The 27,677-nt window shown below is 47.0% G+C and overlaps 1 protein-coding gene across 1 annotated transcript in view; it reads right to left on the minus strand.

Moving 5' to 3' along the window:
- Nucleotides 1–2,895: 2,895 nt before the first annotated feature.
- Nucleotides 2,896–27,677, minus strand: part of LOC309560033 ((3R)-3-hydroxyacyl-CoA dehydrogenase-like) — a gene marked incomplete at its 5' end in the record, with an annotated part of 37,642 nt that continues 12,860 nt past the window's right edge. Inside the window, 6 exons of the mRNA XM_082263536.1 lie at nucleotides 2,896–3,129; nucleotides 4,757–4,831; nucleotides 11,116–11,158; nucleotides 11,242–11,326; nucleotides 13,655–13,740; nucleotides 16,352–16,447. Coding sequence (XP_082119662.1) covers nucleotides 3,113–3,129; nucleotides 4,757–4,831; nucleotides 11,116–11,158; nucleotides 11,242–11,326; nucleotides 13,655–13,740; nucleotides 16,352–16,447 — 402 coding nt within the window. The 3' untranslated portion in view covers nucleotides 2,896–3,112. The remainder of the gene's footprint in view (nucleotides 3,130–4,756; nucleotides 4,832–11,115; nucleotides 11,159–11,241; nucleotides 11,327–13,654; nucleotides 13,741–16,351; nucleotides 16,448–27,677) is intronic.

Below are 27,677 nucleotides of genomic sequence, written 5' to 3' on the forward strand. Positions count from 1 at the left end.
AGCAGATCTGCCTAGTGCACTTCATTGTGAGCTCCGTTCTGCAGAGAATGGCCTGGCAAAGCAAACGAGAGCCTACAGGGAATGCTGGACTGATTGCAAGGGGGTATATTTTACCTGAAACGCGGGTTTAAGGTTCTGAGAATGGAAGGTGATCGCTATTTTGTTGGTTGTAAGTGCCTCAAGGTTTTTCACCTTAATGCATTCAATACATTAACCACTTCAATACCGGGCACTTTCACCCCCTTCCTGCCCAGGCCAATTTTCAGCTTTTAGCGCTGTTGCATTTTGAATGACAATTGCGCGGTCATGCAACACTGTACCTAAACCAAATTGACGTCATTCTTTCCCCACAAATAGAGCTTTCTTTTGGTGGTATTTGATCACTGCAAGGTTTTTTCTTTTTTTGCCTCAAATAAAAAAAAAGATCGAAAAGTTTGAAAAAAAAAAAAACGTTTTTTTGTTTAGGTTATAAAATTTTGTAAATAGATAAATTTTTTCCTACACTGATGAGGCCGCACTGACAGGCACTGATGAAGAGGCACTGATATGCAGCATTGGTGGGCACTGATAGGCGGCACAGATGGGCACTGATAGGTGGCACTGGTGGGCAATAATGGGCACTGGATGATAGATTGCAATTGTGGGCACAGTTGGGCGGCACTGATAGATGGCAATCATGGGCAGCTCTGATGGGGAGGTCACTGAAAGGGCACTGATAGGTGGCACTGATGGGCACTGGTGGGCAATAATGGGCACTGGATTATAGATTGCAATTGTGGGCACGGTTGGGCGGCACTGATAAATGGCAATCATGGGCAGCTCTGATGGGGAGGTCACTGAAAGGGCAGTGATAGGTGGCACTGATGGGCACTGATAGGTGGCACTGATGGGCAATAATGGGCACTGGATGATAGATTGCAATTGTGGGCACGGTTGGGCGGCACTGATAGATGGCAATCATGGGCAGCTCTGATGGGGAGGTCACTGAAAGGACACTGATAGGTGGCACTGATGGGCACTGATAGGCACTGGTGGGCGGCACTGGTGGGCAATAATGGGCACTGGATTATAGATTGCAATTGTGGGCACGGTTGGGCGGCACTGATAAATGGCAATCATGGGCAGCTCTGATGGGGAGGTCACTGAAAGGGCAGTGATAGGTGGCACTGATAGGTGGCACTGATAGGCACTGGTGGGCGGCACTGTTGGGCAATAATGGGCACTGGATGATAGATTGCAATTGTGGGCATGGTTGGGCGGCACTGATAGATGGCAATCATGGGCAGCTCTGATGGGGAGGTCACTGAAAGGACACTGATAGGTGGCACTGATGGGCACTGATAGGCACTGATGGGCGGCACTGGTGGGCAATAATGGGCACTGGATGATAGATTGCAATTGTGGGCACGGTTGGGCGGCACTGATAGATGGCAATCATGGGCAGCTCTGATGGGGAGGTCACTGAAAGGGTCCCTGGGCCCTGATTGCCATCCCTGGTGGCCATGGCTGGGCATCCCCTGTTGGCTCTAGTGGCACCCCCCCAAGGGTCTGCACTGGTAATCAATGCTCATTACCAGCACAGACCCCCCTGTCAGGAGAGCCGCAGATCGGCTCTCCTCTACTCGTGCCTGTCAGGCACGAACTGAGGAAAGCCGATCAACGGCTCTTCCTATTTACTATGTGACCAGCTGTGATTGGACACAGCTGGTCACATGGTAAAGAGCCTACGTCATTAGGCTCTTTACCAAGATCGGAGATGCAGTGTGTCAGAGTGACACACCGCAGCACCGATCGCAGCTCTGCGTGCCCCCCCCCCCCCGGGGGGCGTGGAGCAAGTAAGTATAATATGTTTGTTATTTTTATTTTTAAAAAGAAATCAGGGTTTACAACCACTTTAAATATAAACTCAACAGCAATCCTAATTTTTTGAAACCTTTGTGACCTCAGTGCATCAGTCATTCATTTCACATCCTCTGCATGCTTCCATCTGCACCGCAGGGACTTAAGCCCCGTACACACGCACGGATTGTTGGCCGACCGATCGGCCGTCTTTTGTCCAGTGTTATAGTGTTGGTTGAAATGTGCTCTAGACTGCACACGAATTTTGTCGGCCAACAACAACCAACTGCTGAAGTGATGTCATGTGCTGGTTTACTTTTCGTGTATTTTTTCTTCTCTGAGCATGCCCAGTCTTGCTCATCTGACTTTTGTCGGCCGAAATCTGTACTGACTGACGAACAATCGGCCGTTCTGGTGACGGCCAACAAAAATTTTATAGCATGCACACCAGATTTTGTTCGGCCGAAAAGTCGCAGTCGGTTGTTGGAAGCATCATACTAACAAGCCGACAATCGGCCGATCGGACGTTGGCCGAAAATTTACGGTCAACAATCGGTGCGTGTGTACGAGGCTTTACTAAGAACAGCAGATAATGAACTGAGCTCAGAGTATTGCTTTGCAAGAAGTAGATGGAAGAACCCGATTATTTCCTGCCGTAGGTGTGCGCACCCTTATGCAATACGGTGTGCACCCCGAAGCTCAAACACATATGCCTTTCTCTGCAGGTTAGGGCTGCACAATGAATGAATGGGAAGTGCTCTGTACTGAGCGACTTCCTGTTTATTCACAAACTGAAGTAAAGTAAACAGTTTACTATGCTTCAGTTATGAATGGACACAGTGAGCGAGTGTATTCACTGTGTTCATTTAGAAAAAGAAGGGGTTGGTAAATTACCCCGCTTTCCATCCTAAAAACATCCCCCACAGCAGTCAGGGGGAGGGGAGAGGAGGGAAGCCAGCAGCACTGCGGAGCGGGCATAGTGATTAGGGTGTGCCCAGGAACACCTGGCACACCCCCTGCGCACGCCTGGGTTTCCTGCTCTGTTATAACAAAATGTCAGCTATAATTTTCATAATATATACAACATTTGTATTGCATTTTAAAGAAATGAAATTAAAAAAATATATATAATTTGGCTGTCCTATACTCTTTGGAGAGTGTACATAAAAGATTCACAGGCACAGAAACACAGAGGCAGCAGTTCTTCTCTCTTTACAAGAAGCTTGTAAGGTTCTTTCTGCTGCTCCATGGAGACTGCAGGTACCAGAGAGGATCATAAATAAAGTCCACCTGGAGAAAACAGGATGAAAAGAACAATCGTCACTACAGTCATCCTGATTTATACTGTAGCATTAATATTACATTTTCTAGAACTACTAAAATCATACATAGAGAACTAAATTTAAAAGAAGTTGTAAACCTCAGACGTGAAATATGAACAAAGCATATCCCTTCATAATGTGTACTTTTCACAATCCAGAGCACTAAGTGTCATTTCTGTCCACTGCCTCCTTCCTCTGCTATCAGTATCAGTCATTTCTGACAAGTTTTACTGACACCAAGAGAAAAAAGGTGACAGGGGAGAGAGCTCCAGCACACAGTGTGTGATTGAAAGCCTCAGGTCTGTTCTTGTGTGCTGTGTGGAGTGGAGGGGGGGTCTCTTCCCTCCAATCAGGGCTCAGAGGTCCCTCACTGAGCTCTGCAGAGTGTAACTTCAGATCCTCGCCCCCCCCCCCCCGCTTTTCAAAGCTGAGAGATCCTGTGCAAATTCTGGACTTTGGTTGTAGAGAAGAGAGGGCTGCAGACACACAGGTACAACTGATGTAGGATGATTTGTTTCATCTCTATGTATCACGTGAGACCAGTCACTTCATTGGGTATATTTTTTGGGGTTTCCAACCACTTTAAAGGACAACTGTACCTTTCACACAATTGTCCTTTAATCGGTTCCCTTCATCTTCCTGACTGCAACCCACCTGCTCAGATATTTACCTTCCTACTCAGATCAGCCATCTTTGCAGTGTGGCCCTGCCCAGCAAGAATGTCCCTATTGGGTCTTCCTCTTAGTGCACATAGATGGTGCAGCGCCAGCGATAGGGAGGGGGACCACCAGTCCTCCAGTAGGGGGCCCGGGCACACAGGGGGGCCCCAACAGCACAGGGAATCGGTGTGGTCGGGCAGAAGGGCAAATACAGAAGGAAGCCCTGTGCGGCCCTCTGCGGGCAGCAGCTGAAAGACAGTTTCTCCCCCCTCCTGCCAGCTTTCAGCTGCTGCAGGGAGAGACACAGACACAGGGCACCGTTCTTGTAATTGCTTCTCTGACACCGATCCCCCTTCCTTATTCTGCCTGCTTCTGATCCCTCCCTCCCCGTGTGTGCCCCTTTCACTGTGCCACCCCCCTTACCACAGCGCTGCTGGCTTCCCTGTCCTGTAAAAAAAATAACATATTGTAAATATATATATATATATATATATATATATATATATAAAAATTTTGGTGTATTTTTAGTGGAAATATTGTCTTGATATAGTATAGGAGCCGCAACTTCCTCTCTCGCGGTATGTACCCGGAACGCCATGCGTTCCACCCGCCGGATATGCGTCCCAAGCTGACAGACCAAAAGGCGGAAGTGATGTGGTTACGCTCTCGACGCGTTTCGTCACACTGACGTCATCGGGAGTACCATGTTTTTGATGTAAAGGCGGTGTGCTGCACAGTGAAGAATGCCGCATGGAGGAGGAAGGAATGCTGGCGCTTGGAGTGGCACTTTTAATTTGCTCTGAGGCATCCTGTGGTACGGGCACTTTGGCATGACTAATTTTAACAGTTTAAAGTGGCTGAACAGTTTACTTGAATCACAAGCTAGAGCAAACACAAAGAAGATGCATGAAATGACCCCACCTGATTGGTTATTACCTGTCACTTCAATACTTGCTCCCGTTATATATCTACTGTCATTCGAAGCCAGGAATGCACAGACATCTGCGATATCTAGAACAGCAGAGGACAACTTTAACACTGTGACATACACTATATTACCAAAAGTATTGGGACGCCTTTTTTTTTTTTTGTTTCAATATTTTTATTAAAAGTTTTTCATTTTACAACATAACAAGTAAGCAATATTAAATTAGCAAACAAGCATATGAACCTTTCTGAAAGCTGACAGCCTCCGGTAATACCGAAGGAGCATATATGAGTGGGGTGGGCTAGAACCAAGATAAAATCAGTAAACAATACGAATTAGCCCCTATATGATGCCCAGCTCTCCTACTTTAGGGTTCTGCCTTGTATGGGGTCCATAAGAATGAAAGGGACGCCAAGGGAACCTCAGAGAAGTTGGGTTGGGAAAGACCACCCTAGAAAAGGAAGAGAGGAAAGGAAACACAGAGAACAGAGCAACAAAGATGGAGAGTATTGGATAAAGGAGAAGTTCTTCAGGTTTGTAAAAAGTGGGGCACTTGGTGCTGAATACACGGCAATTGCTATACGACCTATGTAGGCTCGTCTATGCGGTCTACAATTATCCAGCTCGGGGGTCCCCCTCCAAATACCGAAGCCACGGGCTCCAGGCGTTTTCAAAAAGTTGCACTTTATCAGCGAGTATGGCGGGACGCCTGCCTTTAACCGCACATGAACTTTAATGGCATCCCAGTCTTAGTTCGTAGGGTTCAATATTGAGTTGGCCCACCCTTTGAAGCTATAACAGCTTCAAATCTTCTGGGAAGGCTTTACACAAGGTTTAGGAGCTTTGTGCACTGGTCCAAATCATTTGGTGGAGGGGGGATTATGGTGTGGGGGTTGTTTTTCAGGGATTGGGCTTGACCTCTTAGTTCCAGTGAAGGGAACTCCTAAAGAGGAACTGCAGTCTACTCAAATAATTTATAAAGAAAACATCTTTGCCATTCTGAAGATTTTCTTCAACCACTTTGCATATTATTTTATATATACTTTGATTTTGTACTTGCCAAACATATTGCAGAAATCTCCCTCCACTAAGTCTGGCTAAAGCTAGGGATGCACCGAAATTTCGGCCACCGAAATTATCGGCCGAAAATGAGCCTATCCCATTTCGGCCGATAATGGGTTAACAATGCCGAAATTAATGGCTGCCGTGAGGAAGGAGGAGGGCGCAGCGCAGGTTTGAAATGTCCCGCCTCTGGCAGGCCGGCCGCCCGCCTCTCAATGATGTCCCTACTACTACGATCTGTGTATGAATGAAGTGACATACCGGGCGGGAGGGTGGGCGAGCGGCCGCTAATAGCTGTAACTATGTGAGCCTTCACTTCCCTGTCAGCGGGACTGTGTGTATGAATGAACTGACCTGACACCGGGTAGGGGGGGCGGGTGAGCGGCCGCTAATAGCTATAACTATGTGAGCCTTCACTTCCCTGTCATGCGGGTATCTCCTCTGACAGGGAAGTGAAGTGAAGCTCACATAGTTATAGCTATTAGCGGCCGCTCGCCCAGGGTGTGTCAGTTCATTCATACACAGATCGTAGTAGTGACATCACCGGGAGGTGAGCCGCCGGCCAGAGGCGCGTCTTTTGAATGAAGGACACCGGAGGAGCACTCAGCAGAGTGAGAGTAAGGAGATTGAATCGTTGGGATGGGGAGGGACGCTGAGGCAGAGGGGGGGGGGGGAGGCAGTGGCGGCCCGTGCATAGGGGGCGCCAGGGCGCCGCCCCCCTACCCCTAAAAAAAAAGAAAAAAAAAAAGAAAAAGAAAAAAAAACGAACAAATAAAGTTGTTCAAAAAAAAAAATTGGGTTCGCCGGCCTTGCCTGAAGGAACTGGTGGCTGGGGGGGGGGGGGGGGGGTGGGGTTACGTCCCAGAAGAGGCGCCGATTGGCTGCCTTCTGGGGGGGTAGGGGGGTATCCTGGGCGCAAGTCTTTGCGGTTGGACACCCCCACTTTCTGATATCCTGGCTGTGATTGGTCCAGTCTACAGTCTGGACCAATCATCATCCAGGATATCGCTGACGTCGCAATGGGGGCGGTGCCGGTGCGTGCGTCAGTCACTCCACGTCACCGCCGCTCAGAGAAGAGGAGAGGCTGCCCGCCGGTTCCCGCCGCCGAGACGAGGGAGAAGGACCCGCCGCAGAAGAGGAGGAAGAAGCTGAGCCGCGCCGCCGCCAGGTAAGTTTGAAGGGAGCACGCACGCTGGCACTCTGCAATCATTGGGGGACAATGCTGGCGCTCTGCAATCATTGGGGGACAATGCTGGCACTCTGCAATCATTGGGGGACAATGCTGGCACTCTGCAATCATTGGGGGACAATGCTGGCACTCTGCAATCATTGGGGGACAATGCTGGCACTCTGCAATCATTGGGGGACAAAGCTGGCGCTCTGCAATCATTGGGGGACAATGCTGTGGCACTCTGCAATCATTGGGGACAATGCTGGCGCTCTGCAATCATTGGGGGACAATGCTGGCGCTCTGCAATCATTGGGGACAATGCTGGCGCTCTGCAATCATTGGGGGACAATGCTGGCGCTCTGCAATCATTGGGGGACAATGCTGGCACTCTGCAATCATTGGGGGACAAAGCTGGCGCTCTGCAATCATTGGGGGACAATGCTGTGGCACTCTGCAATCATTGGGGACAATGCTGGCGCTCTGCAATCATTGGGGGACAATGCTGGCGCTCTGCAATCATTGGGGACAATGCTGGCGCTCTGCAATCATTGGGGGACAATGCTGTGGCGCTCTGCAATCATTGGGGTACAATGCTGTGGCCCTCTGCAATCATTGGGGACAATGCTGTGGCCCTCTGCAATCATTGGGGACAATGCTGTGGCACTCTGCAATCATTGGGGACAATGCTGTGGCACTCTGCAATCATTGGGGGACAATGCTGTGGCGCTCTGCAATCATTGGGGGACAATGCTGTGGCGCTCTGCAATCATTGGGGGACAAAGCTGTGGCGCTCTGCAATCATTGGGGGACAATGCTGTGGCGCTCTGCAATCATTGGGGGACAATGCTGTGGCGCTCTGCAATCATTGGGGGACAATGCTGTGGCGCTCTGCAATCATTGGGGGACAATGCTGTGGCCACTCTGCAATCATTGGGGGACAATGCTGTGGCACTCTGCAATCATTGGGGTACAATGCTGTGGCGCTCTGCAATCATTGGGGGACAATGCTGTGGGCACTCTGCAATCATTGGGGGACAATGCTGTGGGCACTCGGCAATCATTGGGGGGACAATGCTGTGGGCACTCTGCAATCATTGGGGTACAATGCTGTGGGCACTCTGCAATCATTGGGGTACAATGCTGTGGGCACTCTGCAATCATTGGGGGACAATGCTGTGGGCACTCTGCAATCATTGGGGGACAATGCTGTGGGCACTCTGCAATCATTGGGGGACAATGCTGTGGGCACTCTGCAATCATTGGGGGACAATGCTGTGGGCACTCTGCAATCATTGGGGGACAATGCTGTGGCGCTCTGCAATCATTGGGGGACAATGCTGTGGCGCTCTGCAATCATTGGGGGACAATGCTGTGGCGCTCTGCAATCATTGGGGGACAATGCTTTGGCGCTCTGCAATCATTGGGGTACAATGCTGTGGCGCTCTGCAATCATTGGGGTACAATGCTGTGGCGCACTCTGCAATCATTGGGGACAATGCTGTGGCGCTCTGCAGTGATTGGGGACAATGCTGTGGCGCTCTGCAGTGATTGGGGACAATGCTGTGGCGCTCTGCATTGAAAGGGGCTCGCACGCTGAACTCTGCATTGATGGGGGCACGGAACAGTTGCATTGAAGGGGGCACGCACGCTGAACTCTGCACAGTGTTTATTGCATTGAAGGGGGCACAGCATAGTTGCATTGAAGGGGGCATGCACGCTGAACTCTGCATTGTGGGGGCACAGCACAGAGTTCATTGCATTGAAGGGGGCACAGTGTTTATTGCATTGAAGGGGGCACAGCACAGTGTTTATTGCATTGAAGGGGGCACAGCACAGTGTTTATTGCATTGAAGGGGGCACAGCACAGTGTTCATTGCATTGAAGGGGGCACAGCACAGTGTTTATTGCATTGAAGGGGGCACAGCACATTGTTCATTGCATTGAAGGGGGCACAGCACAGTTGCATTGAAGGGGGCATGCACGCTGAACTCTGCATTGTGGGGGCACAGCACAGTGTTTATTGCATTGAAGGGGGCATAGCACAGTGTTTATTGCATTGAAGGGGGCACAGCACAATGTTCATTGCATTGAAGGGGGCACGCACGCTGAACTCTGCATTGAAGGGGGCATGTACACTGGTCTCTGCATTTAAAGGGGGCATGTACGCTGGTCACTGCATTGAAAGGGGGCATATACCATCTCCTGTACCATGACCTGTGACATGCCTATACCATCACCTGTGCCATGCCTGTACCATCACCTATGCCATGCCTATACCATCACCTGTGCCATGCCTGTACCATCACCTATGCCATGTCTATACCATCACCTGTGCCATGCCTGTACCATCACCTATGCCATGTCTATACCATCACCTGTGCCATGCCTGTACCATGACTTCAAAGTCACGCAATTTTTTACTGCGTTTTTTGACACGAAGCAATACCTATTACATTTTTCTTTTTGCGCCCCCCCCAAAAATTTTGAGCACCAGCTGCCACTGGGGGGAGGGTGTACTGCCGAGGGGGGCGCTGAGGCAGTGGGGGGGGGGGGGGGGTTAGCTGAGGCAGCTTACCAATGGTATTAGTATTATGCAGCATGAGGGGGTTAATGTATTGCCACTGCTGGTCACCGATGCATTCGTGACCGACAAGTGGCAGTTAATTAACCCCTTTGTGCTGCATTAGTGCAACCAGTGTTAATTAACACTGATACTGGTTGCACTAATGCAGCACAAAGGGGTAAATTAACTGCCACTGGTCGGTCACTAATAGATGAGTGACCAGCAGTGGCAATACATTAACCCCCTCATGCTGCATAATACAAATACCATTGGTAATTAAATTAACCTCTTGCCAACCCATCACAGTACATATACTGTGACAGGGTGGCAACGACAGGTGTACGTCGCTACCTGTTTTTGGTGTATGCCCCTGTTCTATCCATTTTAAATTTTTTGGGGGGAAAAAGTAATTTCCGGTTTCGGTTTTCCTCCAAGGGCATCCTGCATTTTCGGTTTCGGCCCAGAATTTTCATTTCGGTGCATCCCTAGCTAAAGCCATTTTAACTGTGGGCAGCTGAAGCTGCTGCCCGTTCACTTCCTGGATTTACACGCTATAAACAAAAAAAGAGCGTTTATTTTGAAAAAATAACAATATTTTTAAAATTTTTTTATATGAAATTCCCCCCCCAAAAAATGTAAAAATCAAAATTGTTTTCAATTTTTGGCCAATTTGTTTTCTGCTACCTATGTTTGGTAAAAAAAATCACAATAAGCGTATTTTGATTGGTTTGCGCAAAAGTTATTGCGTTTACTAACTAAGGGAAAGATTTCTGTCATTTTTGGTGTTTTTTTTTTTTTAACGCGTAATGGCGGCGATCTGCGATTTTTTTTGCGGGACTGCGACATTGCGGCGGACAGATCGGACCCTTGACTGACATTTTTGACACTTTTGGGGGTACCAGTGACATTTCTATAGTAATCAGTGCTATACATATGCACTGTTACTGTAAAAATGACACTGGCAGGGAAGGGGTTAATTTTATTGGAGAGGGAGGGGTTAATGTATGCCTGGTGCTTACTAACGTGTGTGGGGGGGAGGTGACTGAGTGACACAAGGACAGATAGCATGTTCAGCTATGCTGAACCCTGCAATCTGTCACTCCTTGTCACTTAGGAGATCCGCCCGCTCTGTTTACACAAGCGGGCGGATCTCCAAACTCGATTCCCCGACGATCGGGGAAGAGCAGCGGCGATCACCGCCACTCCTCCCCTGGCCCAACTCTCGCTGTGACTGAGAACAGCGGGAGCGCACCTCCGGCGGCTCTCGAGCGCCGCCTACAGGTGAGGAGTCCAGCGACGTAGGTCTACGTCGCTGGACGGAATCGAGCCATTTTGCCGCAGTACGGTCAACGTGACCGGTCGGCAAGTGCTTAAATAACCTTAGACTTCCATTATGGTTCTTTGAAATTCCTTGCTGGACAAGGCTATATCTCTTTTTTTTTTTTTGTTTCAAGTCATGACCTGTATTTTATAACACTTCAATAAAAATTAATTGAAAGTGAAAACTGAAAGCAAAAGGAGGGAAAAACAGAAATGAAAATAAAAACTTAGCATGAAAGTTTGTCATTTACCTTCTGGCTGACCAAGTCTTCCCATTGGAATCAGACCAGCTAACTGCGGGCAAAGATCCAAAACAAAGTCAGAAACCCGAAAAACACACAGAAACACACATACAGACAGAGTTCACATCATCTCACTTTGTCCAGGACTTTCTGTGGGACTTTGTCAGTCATCGGTGTGGCGATAAATCCAGGCAATACGGTATTACATCTGATATCGAACCTGGTGAGGTGACAACAGAAGAGAAGACAGGAAGCGCTAACCCCTATATGAGGCAGTCTACTGATAGGTGTGATAAGTCATTTAGATTATTGATAATATCATACAAAGGAACAGTGATGTGCCACGTCCCATAATCCTCATCAACCATTCAGATTTCAGGATTTCAAAGTTGTAAGATCAGAAAAAAAAATTTCCCTGCACAGTCAAAGCCCAAATTCACTTTAACCACTTGCCTACTGGGCACTTAAACCCCCGTTCCGGCCCAGGCCAATTCTCATCTTTCAGCGCTGTCGCACTTTGAATGTTTGAAAGGCAATTGCGCGGTTATGCAATGCTGTACTCAAATGACATTTTTATCATTAAGTAATTGTGGGTAATGTGATTGCTGGGGGCTGCACTGTGGGGGGGGGGGGGGGCACTGTAATCATTGTGGTGCCCCTTTGCAGTGCAGTCCTCTTTGTGTCGCAGTGCTCCTTTGCATTGCAATGCGGGGGACCGGCTCTGTGGATGTCTCATCGCCGGTCGCCCCTGAGGTCGACCGCCCCAACCCCCACCCCCTGTCCCTGAAGGAATTGGTCTGGAATTCCTGAGCCTGTTTTTTTGTCCCAGTGAGGGCCTGTTTCCCACTGACACCAATAATGGGCCATTATTCCTCTCACTGACACCAATGACGGGGCACTATTTCTCCCACTGACACCAATGATGGGGCACTGTTCCTCCAAATGACCCCAATGATGGGGCACTATTCCTCCCACCGACATGAAGGATAGGGCACTATTCCTCCCACTGACACCAGTGATGGGGCACTGTTCCTCCCACTGACACCAATGATGGGACACTATTCCTCCCACTGAAACCAATGATGGGGCACTATTCCTCCCACCGACACCAATGATGGGACACTATTCCTCCCACCGACACCAATGATGGGACACTATTCCTCCCACTGAAACCAATGATGGGGCACTATTCCTCTCACTGACATCAATGATGGGGCATTAATCCTCCCGCCGACACCAATGGTGGGGCACTGTTCCTCCAACTGACACCAATGATGGGGCACTATTCCTCCAACTGACACCAATGATGGGGCACTATTTCCTCCACCGACACCAACGATGGGGCACTATTGCTCCCACTGACACCAATGATGGGACACTATTCCTCCCACTGACACCAATGATGGGACACTATTCCTCCCACTGACACCAATGACGGGACACTATTTCTCCCACTGACACCAATGATTGGGCACTAATCCTCTCACTGACATCAATGATGGGGCACTATTCCTCCCACCGACACCAATGATGGGGCATTATTCCTCCCACTGACACCAATGATGGGCACTATTCCTCCCACTGACACCAATGATGGGACAATATTCCTCCCAATGACACCAATGATGGGACACGATTCTTCCTATTGACACCAATGATGGGGCACTTTTTCTCCTACCGACACCAATGATGGGGCACTATTCCTCTCACTGACAATAGTGATGGGGCACTAATCTTCCCACCAACACCAATGATGGGGCACTATTCTTCCAACCGACACCAATGATGGGGCACTTTTCCTCCAACCGACACCAATGATGGGGCACTATTCCTCCAACCGACACCAGTGATGGGGTACTATTCCTCCCACTGACACCAATGATGGTGCACTTTTCCTCCAACCGACACCAACAATGGGGCACTATTCCTCCCACTGACACCAGTGATGGGGCACTATTCCTCCCACCGACACCAATGATGGGGCACTATTCCTCCCACTGACACCAATGATGGGACACTATTCCTCCCACTGAAACCAATGATGGGATACTATTCCTCCCACTGACACCAGTGAAGGGGCACTATTCCTCCCACTGACACCAGTGAAGGGGCACTATTCCTCCCACTGACACCAATGATGGGACACTATTCTTCCCACTGACACCAATGATTGGGCACTAATCCTCTCACTGACACCAATGATGGGGCACTATTCCTCCCACTGATACCAATGATGGGGCACTATTCCTCCCACTGACACCAATGATGGGGCATTATTCCTCCCACTGACACCAATGATGATGGGGCACTATTCCTCCCACTGACACCAATGATGATGGGGCATTATTTACTCCCATTGATGCCAAGCATATTCTATTAACACATTGGCCCCCTCAATGTGTGAAGGACAGTAAACCAACCCTTGTTTTAGAAAGTTTGGAGACCCCCTGCTAATAAATATAAGTTCTTAAAGTTCTTTAGGCCATTGAGATCTGAGGAAATATTAATTCTGTACAGATTGCTTAACAGATAAAAAGAGTTTTCTCACTTGGCCAGTTCTTTAGCAGCGGTCTTAGTTAAACCTTCTACTCCAGCCTTAGATGCAGCATAGTTGGCCTGACCAAGATTGCCCACCTGTGAGAGACCAAAATAATTGTTTGAGATGTAATGATATCTACTGACTGTCCCAATATGACGATATTCAGCCATCACTGGATGTAGACTGGAAGTGGCTGCAGGAAAAAGCTGATAAACAACAAAGGAAGGAAAAATCCAAAAACAGAATTTGAAAAAATGACACTTGTTTATAATACAAAGTGCTTTAGCAAGCTAAGGGGATTAATGTATGTATAGTGGACATACCATCAGATAGGCTGGGGAAGGGTGGGGGAGGGGGTCCAGCAGGACAACCTGGGCTCCATAGAAGTGGGTTAAATGATGCTGGCCATCAGACTAAGGACATCTTCTGGCAGAGAAAAAGTATTACGGGGGAAATCTCTGGACTGAAGCTGAAGCTTGCAGCAAAAGCTGGTTTTGCTTTTTTATCTTTTAACCACTTTACCACCGGAGGATTTTGCTGTCTTACGTCCAGGCCACTTTTTGCGATTCGGCACTGAGCGACTTTAACTGACAATTCCGCATTCATGCAACGCCGTGCCCAAACTAAATTTACGTCCTTTTTTTCCCACAAACAGAGCTTTCTTTTGGTGGTATTTGATCACCTGTGCGATTTTTACTTTTTGCGCTATAAACAAAAAAAAGAGCGTAAATTTTGAAAAAAATAACAATATTTTTCACATTTTTTTATATGAAATTCCCCCCCAAAAAAATGTAAAAATCAAAATTTTTCTTAAATTTTAGGCCAATTTGTTTTCTGCTACATATGTTTGGTAAAAAAAAATCACAATAAGCCGATTTTGATTGTTTTGCGCTAAATATATTGCGTTTACTAACTAAGGGAAAGATTTCTGTCATTTTTGGTGTTTTTTTTTTTATCGAGTAATGGCGGCGATCTGCGATTTTTTTTGCGGGACTGCGACATTGCGGCGGACAGATCGGACCCCTAACTGACATTTTTTACACTTTTGGGGTTACCAGTGACATTACTACAGTAATGAGTGCTATACATATGCATTGTTACTGTAAAAATGACACTGGCAGGGAAGGGGTTAATTTTATTGGAGAGGGAGGGGTTAATGTATGCCTGGTGCTTACTGACATGTGTGGGGGGAGGCGACAGTGACACAGGGACAGATCGCAGGTTCAGCTATGCTGAATCCTGCAATCTGTCACTGTTTGTCACTTAGGAGATCCGCCCGCTTTGTTTACACAAGCAGGCGGATCTCCAGACTCGATTCCCCCAACGATCGGGGAAGAGCAGCGGTGATCACCGCCACTCCTCCCCTGGCCCGACTCCCGCTGTGACTGAAAACAGCAGGAGCGAGCCTCCGGCGGCGCGCAAGCGCCACCCAGAAGGGGAGGAGTCCAGCGACGTAGGACTACGTTGCTGGACGGGAACGAGCCACTTTGCCGCAGTACAGTCCCAGTGACTGGTCGGCAAGTGGTTAATTGGATATTCATTTTTATGTGAGTTCTGCTTTAAACGCTTGCCAGATATACTGCGGCAGGCTGGCTCGGCTGCACGAATTCACGTATGGGTATGTCAGTTTGCGGGAGCTGTCAGCAGCACGCACCTGCCGCCACTAGGCCGCGCGGGTGCTGATCCACGGAGCCAACGGCCGCAATTGCCACCGGCCACCCGCGATCACTTCACGCTGAGAGAGAATGACGGTCTGCTGTTGTAAACACAGCTGACCGTTGTTTTCTCTGAAATGATCACAGAGCGCCTGTGATCCTTCTATACAGGACCACAGGTCTCTATGGTCATTTCACAAGCCCATCCCCCATACAGTTAGAAAATACTCCCCTAGGCTCACACTTAACCCTTTGGTCACCACTGGGTTAACCCCTTCCCTGCCAGTGTCATTATTACAGTAACAGTGCATATTTTTAGCACTGATTACTGTAGAAATGTCACTGGTCCCCCCAAAAGTGTAAAAAATGTCAGTTAAGTGTCCGATCTGTCTGCCGCAGCGTCGCAGTCCCGCTAAAAATCGCAGATTGGCGCCATTACTAGTAAAGAAAATAAAAATAAATAAAAATTACATAAATCTTTCCCCTAGTTTGTAGACGCGATAACTTTTGCACATACCAATCAAAATACGCTTATTGTGATTTTATTTTTACCATAGATATGTAGCAGAGTACAAATAGGCCTAAAATGATGAAAAAATTCGATTTTTTAATTTTTTTTTATTTGGGAATGTTATGTAGCAGAAAGTGAAAAATATTGTTTGTTTTTTCAGAATTGTCGCTCTTTATTTGTTTATAGCGCAAAAGATAAAAATCGCACAGGTGATCAAATACCACCAAAAGAAATTTCTATTTGTGGGGAAAAAAGGACATCAATTTTATTTAGGTACAGCGTTGCTCGAGCGCGCAATTGTCCGTTAAAGTAACGCAGTGCCGAATCGAAAAAATGGCCTGGTCATTAAAGGGGCAAATCCTTTTGGTCCAGATGTGGTTAAAGCAGAGATGGGGCCATGATGTGGACCAATTAATATTATTCAGTCAGAGTTTACATCTGCTTAATTAAGGAATGGCCTCACCAGAGTTATAACAACTAAAATGTTTTCTCTTATCACTCTCCATCTCTGGGACAAAACTTGATACTTCGAGGGCTCACCTTTCCCACAATACTGCCAATGTTGACGATGGAACCTCCATTTTGTCCCGTGGCTATGATAGCTCGGGCCACGGCTTGTGTGATCAGAAATGGACCCTACAGGAAACAAAGAGAATTAACCCTTCACCTTACTCTTAACAAACTTTCTACTATTACTACAAAAAAATCGAACGATCATGGTGACCCACCAACCTCCCGACAAACTGTTGATGATAGGTTGCCCAAAAGCGTATGTGAACCCCAAGCCAAAATTTTATATATTGTAGCTTGACATTAGTTTTCTCTTTAACCACTTGCCTACTGGGCACTTTTACCCCCTTCCAGCCATCTTTCAGAGCTGTCACACTTTGAATGAAAATTGGGGTCATGCAATGCTGTACCCAAACTTTATTATTTTTCCCCTGGTTTTATTTTTCGTTTTCTTGCTAAATAAATTATCTTGTCGGATCGGATGCCAGGTGGGTGTCAGCGGACATCCACCTCCCCATAGAGGTCGATAGGTGGCCCAATCGGGTCTGCCTGAAAAACAGGCAGGCAGACCCGATGTAACGCTCTGGGGTTTGATTTAGTGAACTGGATTTGCAGCTGTAGAATTTCCACTCAGTAGTCTTGTAGAGATGTGTTGAATCACCTTATCCAACTCTCCTGACTCATCATAGTGGCTCAGCCCGCTTCAGTATGCACATACACAAACACTCAGATAAGATGTTGCTGGAGTGATAGATATCTATGCAATAGTATTGAGGTGATATACTGAAGGAATAGGCTTGAGTAGTGATAGCAATTAATGATAGGCACTCAGGTAGTAATGTTGCAGGAGCGATAGCAGATGGTGATAGATAGTATGCAGGAGGGTTAGCAATCATGTACAAGTAACAGGTGGTAGGGGATAGCAGATGAAGTGTACAGGAGATGCTAAGTTAATGCAAGGATATAAGTTACAGGTGGTAGTAGGCTCAAGAGCTAGCAATCTAGGTAACGATGCAGGTGATAGATATTGTAGTGCATATATCCTAGAGTTTAGCAACAGTTCTTAATATGCAAGAATAGATAGCATGTGATTTGATAGGAAGGGATCCCCTGCGGGGTACTTATCACTAGCGGGTAAGCGAGGTAAAGGATCAGGTAGAGAGGTAAAGGATCAGGTAGCGAGGGTCCGGTCAATCCAGGTATAGGAAGATAGCTGGAGGATTCGACAGCGTCAGACAGGGATGTATAACGAGCGGTTGCACGAACACCTTGTGAGTGCACAGCGTCGGTTGAAATAGCCGCTCAGAGCGGCGCCTAGTGATGACGTCATCAGATGTTAAAGAGACATGCAGCTATATGTGTTCCACCTACCTGAATGGTGGAACGCAATGCGGAAGTAAGAGGCTAGAAAGGTACTGAAAGTACCAGGATCTTACAGTACCCCCCCCCCATAAGGCCGGCTTCAGAAGGCCTATAGCACTGGTCTCTCAGGGTATTTTGAGAGGAACCTTTTTATAAGCCTGGATGCGTGAACGTCAGAAGCATCCAACCAGGTCTCCTCTTGGGGTCCATAGTTTTTCCATCTGATGAGATATTGGAGTTTTCCTCTGTGGATACGAGAATCCAAAATCTCCCTAATCTCAAATTCTTCTCCCCCTTCAACTTGTACTGGAGGTGGAGGCAAGATGGTAGGTCTAATTCCTTGGTTGGGTATATGTGGCTTTAGTAGAGATACGTGGAAAATGGGGTGTATCTTAAGATCTGCCGGTAAAGTAAGTCGAACTGCAGATGTCCCAATGAGTTTCTCGATTGGGAAAGGTCCCAAAAACAGAGGTCCAAGCTTTTTACTGGGGATTTTCAACCTCAAGTTTTTTGTAGATAGCCAAACAAGATCCCCAATAGTATATTGAGGAGAAGGTCTTCTACGAAGGTCGTAGTACCTTTTTTGTTGGCTATGAGCATGTGAGATGGTGGTGTTAAGTAAACCCAGAGATTCTTTTATTTGGGTAAGATAGTCAGAGGCTACTGGATTACTTGATGGTAGGATGCGTGGTGGAAGAAGTGTGGGATGAAACCCATAGTTTAGGTAGAACGGACTTTGCTTAGTAGTACTGTGGGTTGCATTATTATAAGCAAATTCCGCCAAAGGGAGGAGGTCCACCCAATCATCCTGTAGGTATGAGGTGTAGCAACGCAAATATTGTTCAATACACTGGTTGACTCTTTCAGTTTGTCCATTGGTCTGTGGGTGATAAGGGGAAGTAAGTTTTCGCTCAATACGTAGTATATGACATAGAGCTTGCCAAAACTTAGAGATGAACTGTGAACCCCGGTCAGATAGAAGAGTCTTTGGAATTCCATGTAGTTTGAACACATGTTTTACTAGTAATTCCGCTGTTTCCTTAGATGAAGGTAGTCTGCGAATAGGAATGAAATGTGCCATCTTTGTCAGATGGTCCACTGACACTAGGATGGTAGTAAATCCTTTGCAAGGTGGTAATTCTACTATGAAGTCTAGAGACACAACTTCCCATGGAACTTTGGTATTGGTAGACTGCAAAGTAGACCAGATGGTTTTGTAGTGTCAATTTTGGACCTTGCACAGATGTCACATGAGGAAACAAATTTCTGTACAGACGTCTTCATTCCAGGCCACCAAAATTGCCTGGTGAGCAAATTAAATGTCTTAGTCATACCCATATGTCCTGCCATAGGTACGTCATGTGATAGTTCCAAGATGTTAGTACGCATACCAGGAGGTATGTAGAGTTTGTTGTCAAAGTAGAGGAAGCCTTCTGCATCAGCACTTAGTTGTGGTGGTGGTGAATCCAGTCCTAGACTGTGCAGAATCTCTTCCTTTAAGGAACGAACAACACCAATAATACGGTCATGGGGTATTCTAGGAAGTGAAGGGAATTCAGCACAGTTATCTTCGGTTAACCGTGATAAGGCATCCGCCTTCTTGTTCTTATCTGCAGGTGTGTAGGTCACTAAGAAATTGAATCTTAGGAAGAATAATGACCAACGTACCTGCCGATGGGAAAGGGTCTTGTTGGTCTGAAGGTATTGGAGATTCTTATGATCTGTATATATGAGTATTGGCAACCGGGTACCTTCAAGTAAATGTCGCCAATTTTCAAGTGCCAGTTTTATGGCAAGCAACTCTTTTTCACCCACTGGGTAGTTCACCTCTGGGCTACTTAGTGCTTTAGAGAAGAAAGCAACTGGGTGGAGTGGTGAAGTATTCGTTGGTCATTGGGAAAGAACTGCTCCTACAGCCATATTTGACGCATCCACCTCTAGGATGTATTGGAGGGATGGGTCTGGATGGCGTAGTATGGGAGCAGAAGTGAAGCTTGATTTTAACAAGCGGAAAGCTTTATTTGCTTCTTCAGACCATTTGTATGTTTTTTTTTACACTTGTAAGTTGTGTGAGCGGTCTTACAATAGAAGAGAAGTTCTTGATGAACTTCCTATAAAAGTTTGAGAACCCAAGGAATCGTTGTAATGCCTTACGAGTTGTTGGTACAGGCCAATCCAGAATACACGATATCTTGCTCATATCCATCTTGATGCCATTCTTTGATATGATGTATCCTAGGAATAATACTTCTTCCTTATGAAATAGGCATTTCTTCAGCTTTACGTATAAATTGTGTGCGAGTAATCTGGACAACACAAGTCTTACATGTCTTACATGTTCAGACAAGGATTGAGAGTAAATGAGTATATCATCCAGATATACTACAACACAAACATCGAGTAGGTCTCTGAAGATGTCATTTATAAACCGCTGGAATGCTGCGGGAGCATTACACAATCCAAAGGGCATCACTAGATATTCGAATAGTCCGTATCTAGTTCTGAATGCCGTCTTCCACTCATCCCCATTACGGATACGGATGAGATTGTATGCCCCTTTTAGGTCCAACTTCGAAAAGTAGGTGGCTCCACGCACTTGTTCAATGAGTTCCGGAATGAGAGGTAAAGGATAGCGATCCTTTATTGTGATAGTATTTAACTGCCTATAGTCAATGATAGGCCTGAGACTTAGATCCTTATTGCGGACAAAGAAAAGCCCTGCAGCTGTGGAAGAAGTAGAGGGTCTAATAAACCCTTTCGCTAAATTCTCATCCAAGTATTCCTTAAGATGAGAAAGTTCATCCTGAGATAGAGGATAAACATGTCCGAAAGGTAGTTTACTATTAGGGAGTAGATCAATAGAACAATCATAGTCCCTATGGGGAGGCAATACTTGAGCATTTTTCTCAAGGAAGACTTCAGATAGATCCTGATAGCATGGTGGTGGTGTGATTTCATCTGACACCATGGACAGGATTTTTTTATAAGATTGGAGGTTACACGTGGTCTCGCAATAGTGAGAGGGGAAGGTTAGTGTCCGCGTTTTCCAATCAATGTTTGGTTGATGTATGTGTAACCAGGGAAGCCCCAAAATAATGGGAAAATGTGGTGAAGGTAATACATCAAAGGAGGTGGTCTCAACATGAGACTCGTTAGTAGTAACAAGAAGTGCTTGTGTCTGATTGGTAATTGGACCAGAAGATAACGGAATACCGTTAATTAAACTAACAGAGACAGGAATAGGTTTTGAAATAATAGGTATTTTATTCAAAGCAACAAAACTAGTATCAATGTAGTTCCCACAAGATCCTGTGTCGATCATAGCCTTGGTAGTGATTCTATTTTGGTCCCACTGTAAGATCAAATGAATGAAAAGATAAGGATTAGAAAAAGAAGTTGTTAATCCCGCCAGTAATACATGTGAACACTCACCCTCTTTTTTGCGGACAAGGGGACAGACGCTTATCAGATGATCAGCGGAAGCGCAATACATGCAGAGATTTTGAGATTTTCTCCTGGCTCGTTCAACAGACGATAATGGTTGGCGTATGATTCCTACCTCCATAGGAGTAGGGTCAAAGGACAAAAACCGAGAAGGATTGGGTAATGGTACTCCCATTTTCTCAGCCTTCCTTTCTCGTAAACGTCTGTCAATATTGATACTGAGTTGTATTAAGGCATCCAAAGTGCCAGGTAAATCCGCTCGGGCGAGCTCGTCTTTAACGGCTTCGGATAACCCGAGCCTGAACTGGGTTCGCAGAGATGCATCATTCCACACTGAATCAAGGGTCCATCTCTTGAACTCTGCTACGAAGTCTTCAACAGGTCTCCTTCCCTGTTTTAAAGCCCTCAATTGGCTGTCAGCAGTACTCTGCCTATTTGGGTCTTCATACAGGCTAGAGAGTTCTGCTAGGAACGCAGGATAGGAGTTGAGAAGAGGGTCATTTTTCTCAAAGAGAGAGTCTGCCCAAGCCCGTGGATCACCTGACATATATGAGATAGTGGTGCAGACTTTAATTTGGTCTGTATTGTAAGTACGAGGTTTTAAATTAAAAAGCAATTGACATGCGTTTTTAAATTCACTAAATTTTTTTCCGATCACCTGTAAACACTTGTGGAGGGTTTATTTTGGGCTCACGGGGTTGAGCAGCAGTGAGCTGTGATACACGGGCTATCTGCTGTCTTAAAGTCTGATTTTCTTTTTGCACTTCGGTAAGAGAAACAATTAATGCATCTACCTTTTGTGTTAGGTGCATCACACGAGTGGCTAATTCTGCTGAATCCATTTTTTCTGGGGTTTGTGCAATCTGTAACGCTCTGGGGTTTGATTTAGTGAACTGGATTTGCAGCTGCAAAATTTCCACTCAGTAGTCTTGTAGAGATGTGTTGAATCACCTTATCCAACTCTCCTGACTCATCATAGTGGCTCAGCCCGCTTCAGTATGCACATACACAAACACTCAGATAAGATGTTGCTGGAGTGATAGATATCTATGCAATAGTATTGAGGTGATATACTGAAGGAATAGGCTTGAGTAGTGATAGCAATTAATGATAGGCACTCAGGTAGTAATGTTGCAGGAGCGATAGCAGATGGTGATAAATAGTATGCAGGAGGGTTAGCAATCATGTACAAGTAACAGGTGGCAGGGGATAGCAGATGAAGTGTACAGGAGATGCTAAGTTAATGCAAGGATATAAGTTACAGGTGGTAGTAGGCTCAAGAGCTAGCAATCTAGGTAACGATGCAGGTGATAGATATTGTAGTGCATATATCCTAGAGTTTAGCAACAGTTCTTAATATGCAAGAATAGATAGCATGTGACTTGATAGGAAGGGATCCCCTGCGGGGTACTTATCACTAGCGGGTAAGCGAAGTAAAGGATCAGGTAGCGAGGTAAAGGATCAGGTAGCGAGGCTCCGGTCAATCCAGGTATAGGAAGATAGCTGGAGGATTCGGCAGCGTCAGACAGGGATGTATAACGAGCGGTTGCACGAACACCTTGTGAGTGCACAGCATCGGTTGAAATAGCCGCTCAGAGCGGCGCCTAGTGATGACGTCATGAGATGTTAAAGAGACATGCAGCTATATGCGTTCCACTTACCTGAATGGTGGAACGCAATGCGGAAGTAAGAGGCTAGAAAGGTACTGAAAGTACCAGGATCTTACACCCGATCAGTCCAATCATGTGAAAGGGGCCTTGAGACCGAAAACTTTGAAAAAAAACAAAACCACTTTTCATAGGTTGTTATAAAATTTTGTAAACAGGCAATTTTTCTCCATCACTGATGGGCACTGATGAGGCTGCACTGATGGGCACTGATGGGCACTGCATTGCAGCACTGGTAGTTACTGATTGGCAGCACTGGTGGGCACTGTTGGGCCTGCACTGATAATGAATGCCCTGATTATGAGTGTACACGTCCCTTTTACACAAGCCGGTTATCGGCATTCTTCCCCTCCCCTTAGGCTGTCAGCCTGAGGAAAGGAGTGCTGATAACCGGTTTCTGTTTACATCCATGAACAGCTGCGATTGGACACAGCTGATCACGTGGTAAAGAGCACGGGTGATTGGTTCGCTGTGCCGCTGCTCACGGCGCAGGCACACGTGATTGGTTCACTGTGCCGCTGATCAAGGCGCTCACCGCTCAGTCAGGAGAACTATCTCCAGGGCAGACTGAACATGTCAGGGGACGGATATCAGGCTGTGTTCTTCTACTCACTGTGAGTCCTGACTTCTCTGCCTTCCACCACACTGTCTTCTTAACCTGCTGTGATACTTCCCTTCCTACATTAACATTAACCCTGGCCTGTATGGTACAATCAGAAGGCTGCACTACTTCCCTACATTAACCCTGTATGGTACAATCAGAAGGCTGCAGTACTGCCCTACATTAACATGGCTCTCAATATCGCAATATATATCGTTGGGAAAAAAAATATCGCAATATACTTTTTTTTTTCAATATTGTGCAGCCCTAATGTTTAGGTCACTATCACTCAACAAAAATATATCATATGGCAGACAAATCTTCTAAATGTCATCTTATACCTAAAGCATAGTGAGCCAAAGGCGGATGTTGAGAAATGCGAGTTGTCGCACATGACATCTTATCTTGGTGCAGCGCTTGTCAAATAAATGATTTTGATGCAGAGGAATTAATATATTTGCCGCAACCAAACTGATAAGAGGCATGGAGGAGCTCAGCTATGAGGAAAGATTAGAGCAGGGGTATCAAACTCAATTTCATCGTGCTTGCCCTCAAAGGGCCAGTTGTATCTGGGGCACACTATGAACAGAGTGCAGAGTTCAGGATTACGTTACATACAGAGAGCAGGGTTCAGGGGTGCACTATGTACAGAGTGCAGGGAGTCGGGGTGAGCTACATATAGAGAGCAGGGTTGAGGAGTGCGCTACATACAGAGAACAGGGTTCAGGGGTGCGCTATGTACAGAGTGCAGGGAGTCGGGGTGTGCTACATATAGAGGGCAGGGTTCAGGAGTCCGCTACATATAGAGAGCAGGGTTTAGAGGTGTGCTGCGTACAAAGAGCAGGATTCACGGGTGCTCTACATATGGAGTGCAGGAAGTAAAGGGTGCACTATGTATAGAGTGCAGGGAGTCGGGGTGCGTTACGTATAGAGTGCAGGGTTTAGAGGTGCGCTACATACAGAGGGCAGGGATTCAGGGTGCCCTATGTACTCAGGGCAGGGATTCAGGGGTGCCCTATGTACTCAGGGCAGGGATTCAGGGGTGCGCTACATACAGAGGGCAGGGATTCAGGGTTGCCCTATGTACTCAGGGCAGGGATTCAGGGGTGCCCTATGTACTCAGGGTAGGGATTCAGGGGTGCGCTGTACATAATGGGCAACCTCTTATTTCCACCCCTCTTCCTGGGTTCTGATCCCTGCACTCAGCTCTCTGCCCCAATCTCTCCGCCTTCAAACACATCTTTCTACACACCTTCAAAAAGCAAACCTCACATCTGTAATCTTTGTACCTGAGGTAAGATGGCATGTACAAGAATGCTTTCATGGCCACTACTGCTACAAGTTCTTTAAAAGCCCGCCCTCAAGATGCAGCTGCTGGATGTCGATTAGAACACATGCTGGCAGATGTACCTGACGGCTCCTGGGCTGACAGGCTATACCGGAACAGCGCATGCGTTCAGCTACTCACGCAGCCGGCGCCGCTGGGGAGACTGAAGAGGAGGGAGCAGGAAGTGTTTACTGCGGTTGGCAAGGAGACTTGTTCCGTATCAGCGGAAAACAGCTGGTGAGAACAGGAGGTGACGGCCGCTGCACGGGCCACACGACAATGCCTGGCGGGCTGGATTCGGCCCGGGGGCCTTGTGTTTGCCACCTGTGGATTAGAGGAACTAAATTTATTCTGCCTTGAGAAGAGGAGAATAAGGGGAATATGATCAACATGTATAAATACATAAGGGATCCATATAGTGAACTTGGTGTTGAGTTGTTCACTTTAAGGTCAACTCTTTACGTGTGGAGAAAAAAAAGATTTAATCTCCAAATATGGAAAGGTTTCTTCACCGTAAGAGCTGTGAAAATGTGGAGTAGACTCCCTCCAGAGGTGGTTCTGGCCAGCTCAGTAGATTGGTTTAAAAAAGGCTCCAGCTGGACTGTCATGTCCCCCAGGTGAGGTTACTGAGGGGGGAGTCTCCCCACTGGCTCTGTGAGAGGATTCTCATAGGGCAGTGGAGGAAACCCAATCAGTGGCTCAGTCAGGCTTGTATCTACCCCAGAAGGCAGATTCTGCCGCAGAGGATTCTGGGAGTGGGTATAAGTTTGAAGGGAACGCATGACGCAGCGTCTTTGGCGGGAAGCAGAGTCCCAGGAGGGAGAGTACGGCTGTCTCTCCTCCTGTCAGAGGAAGCGGGTGTCCCGGGTGGCGGCCTGGGAATCCAAAGAGTGTGAAGCTGAGCTGCAGAGGGGATCCGGTGTGCCGAGAACCAGTGGAGAGAGAGAGTGGTCCAGTTCCAGGAAAGCCTACAAAGGTCTTGAGTACTGTGGACTGCCCCTGGGGGTCTGCCTAGTGTCAGAGGGGACTGCTCCGGAGAAGGTTCTAGGATCCAGTGTCAGCTAGTTGTAAAGGGGGTACCTAGCGAGAGGACCCTGAAGTGTTAGAGGGGGTACCTAGGGCGAGGACCCTGAAGTGTAAAAGGGGGCGCCAGCAGTTTGGGCCCTGAAGAGTCAGTGTACAGTGTGAAGTGTACAATGTTAAGAGTTGCAGCAGCACAAGTATCTACACAGAGCTACCTCAGCCAGTGCAGGGCTGGAGGGAGATGTTCAGTGACTTTTGAGCTAAAGCCGTGTCAGGAGTCAAGTGTTCTACAGTCCTGGATCTTCTGAGTTAAAGTCGAGGTTCCAGCACAGTTTCAGTACTACAGTATCTTTGTCTAACATCTAAGTGTCAGGAAGCACTGGTGGGCATTCAGCTGGCGTCAATACAGCGCCCAACAGGCATTTTTCTTCAAGTGTACCTAGTTGAGCCAGAGGAGTATCCCACTCATTCCCTTCTCCCATCCCCTAAATACAATAAAACAAACAAACCAAAGATGCCGGAATGGTCATTGTCTCAGCTCTCACCCCTGGGGTCACAACTCAAATGTGTTGAAGGTGTTACCGGTAACAATGGCAGACCCACATCAGGCACCAGACCTGGAAATACTGCTACACTCAATAGGGTTTAGGTCTGGAGACATGCTTGGCCAGTCACCTTTACCCTCAGCTTCTTTAGCAAGGCAGTGGTTGTCTTGGAGGTGTATTTGGGGTCGTTATGTTGGAATACTGCCCTGCAGCCCAGTCTCTGAAGGGAGAGGATCATCCTCTGCTTCAGTATGTCACAGTACATGTTGGCATTCATGGTTCCATAAATGAACTATAGCTCCTCAGTGCCAGCAGCACTCATGCAGCCCCAGACCATGACACTCCCACCACCATGCTTGACTGTAGGCAAGACACACTTGTCTTTGTACTCCTCACCTGGTTGCCACCACACACGCTTGACACCATTTGAACCAAATGAGTTTACCTTGGTCTCATCAGACCACAGGACATGGTTCCAGTAATCCATGTCCTTAGTCTGCTTGTCTTTAGCAAACTGTTTGAGGGCTTTCTTGTGCATCATCTTTAGAAGAGGCTTCCTTACGGGACGACAGCCATGCAGACCAATTTGATGCAGTTTGCGGGGTATGGTCTGAGCACTGACAGGCTGACCCCCCCCACCCCTTCAACCTCTGCAGCAAAGCTGGCAGCACTCATACGTCTATTTCCCAAAGACAACCTCTGGATATGACGCTGAGCACGTGTACTCAACTTCTTTGGTCGACCATGGCGAGGCCTATTCTGAGTAGAACCTGTCCTGTTAAACTGCTGTATGGTCTTGGCCACCGTGCTGCAGCTCAGTTTCAGGGTCTGGGCAATCTTCTTATAGCCTAGGCCATCTTTATGTATAGCAACAATTCTTTTTTTCAGATCCTCAGAGAGTTCTTTGCCATGAGGTGCCATGTTGAACTTTCAGTGACCAGTATGAGAGAGCGAGAGTGAGAGCGATAGCACCAAATTTAACACACCTGCTCCCCATTCACACCAACGAGTCACATGACCCTGGGGAGTGAAAATGGTTAATTGGGCCCAATTTAGACACTTTCACTTTGGGGTGTACTCACTTTTGTTGCCAGCGGTTTAGACATTAATGGCTGTGTGTTGAGTTATTTTGAGGGGACAGCAAATTTACACTGTTATACAAGCTGTACACTCACTACTTTACGTTGTAGCAAAGTGTCATTTCTTCAGTGTTGTCACATGAAAAGATAGAATAAAATATTTCCAAAAATGTAAAGGGGTGTACTCACTTTTGTGAGATACTGTAAATATACACCCTCTGGCCACTTTATTAGATACACATGGCTAGTGCCAGGTTGGACCCCTTTTTGCCTTCAGAACTGCCTTCATTCTTCGTGGCATAGATTCA

This window comes from Pelophylax lessonae, assembly GCF_965119305.1.
Source record: "Pelophylax lessonae genome assembly, chromosome: 7".
Lineage (NCBI taxonomy): Eukaryota > Metazoa > Chordata > Amphibia > Anura > Ranidae > Pelophylax > Pelophylax lessonae.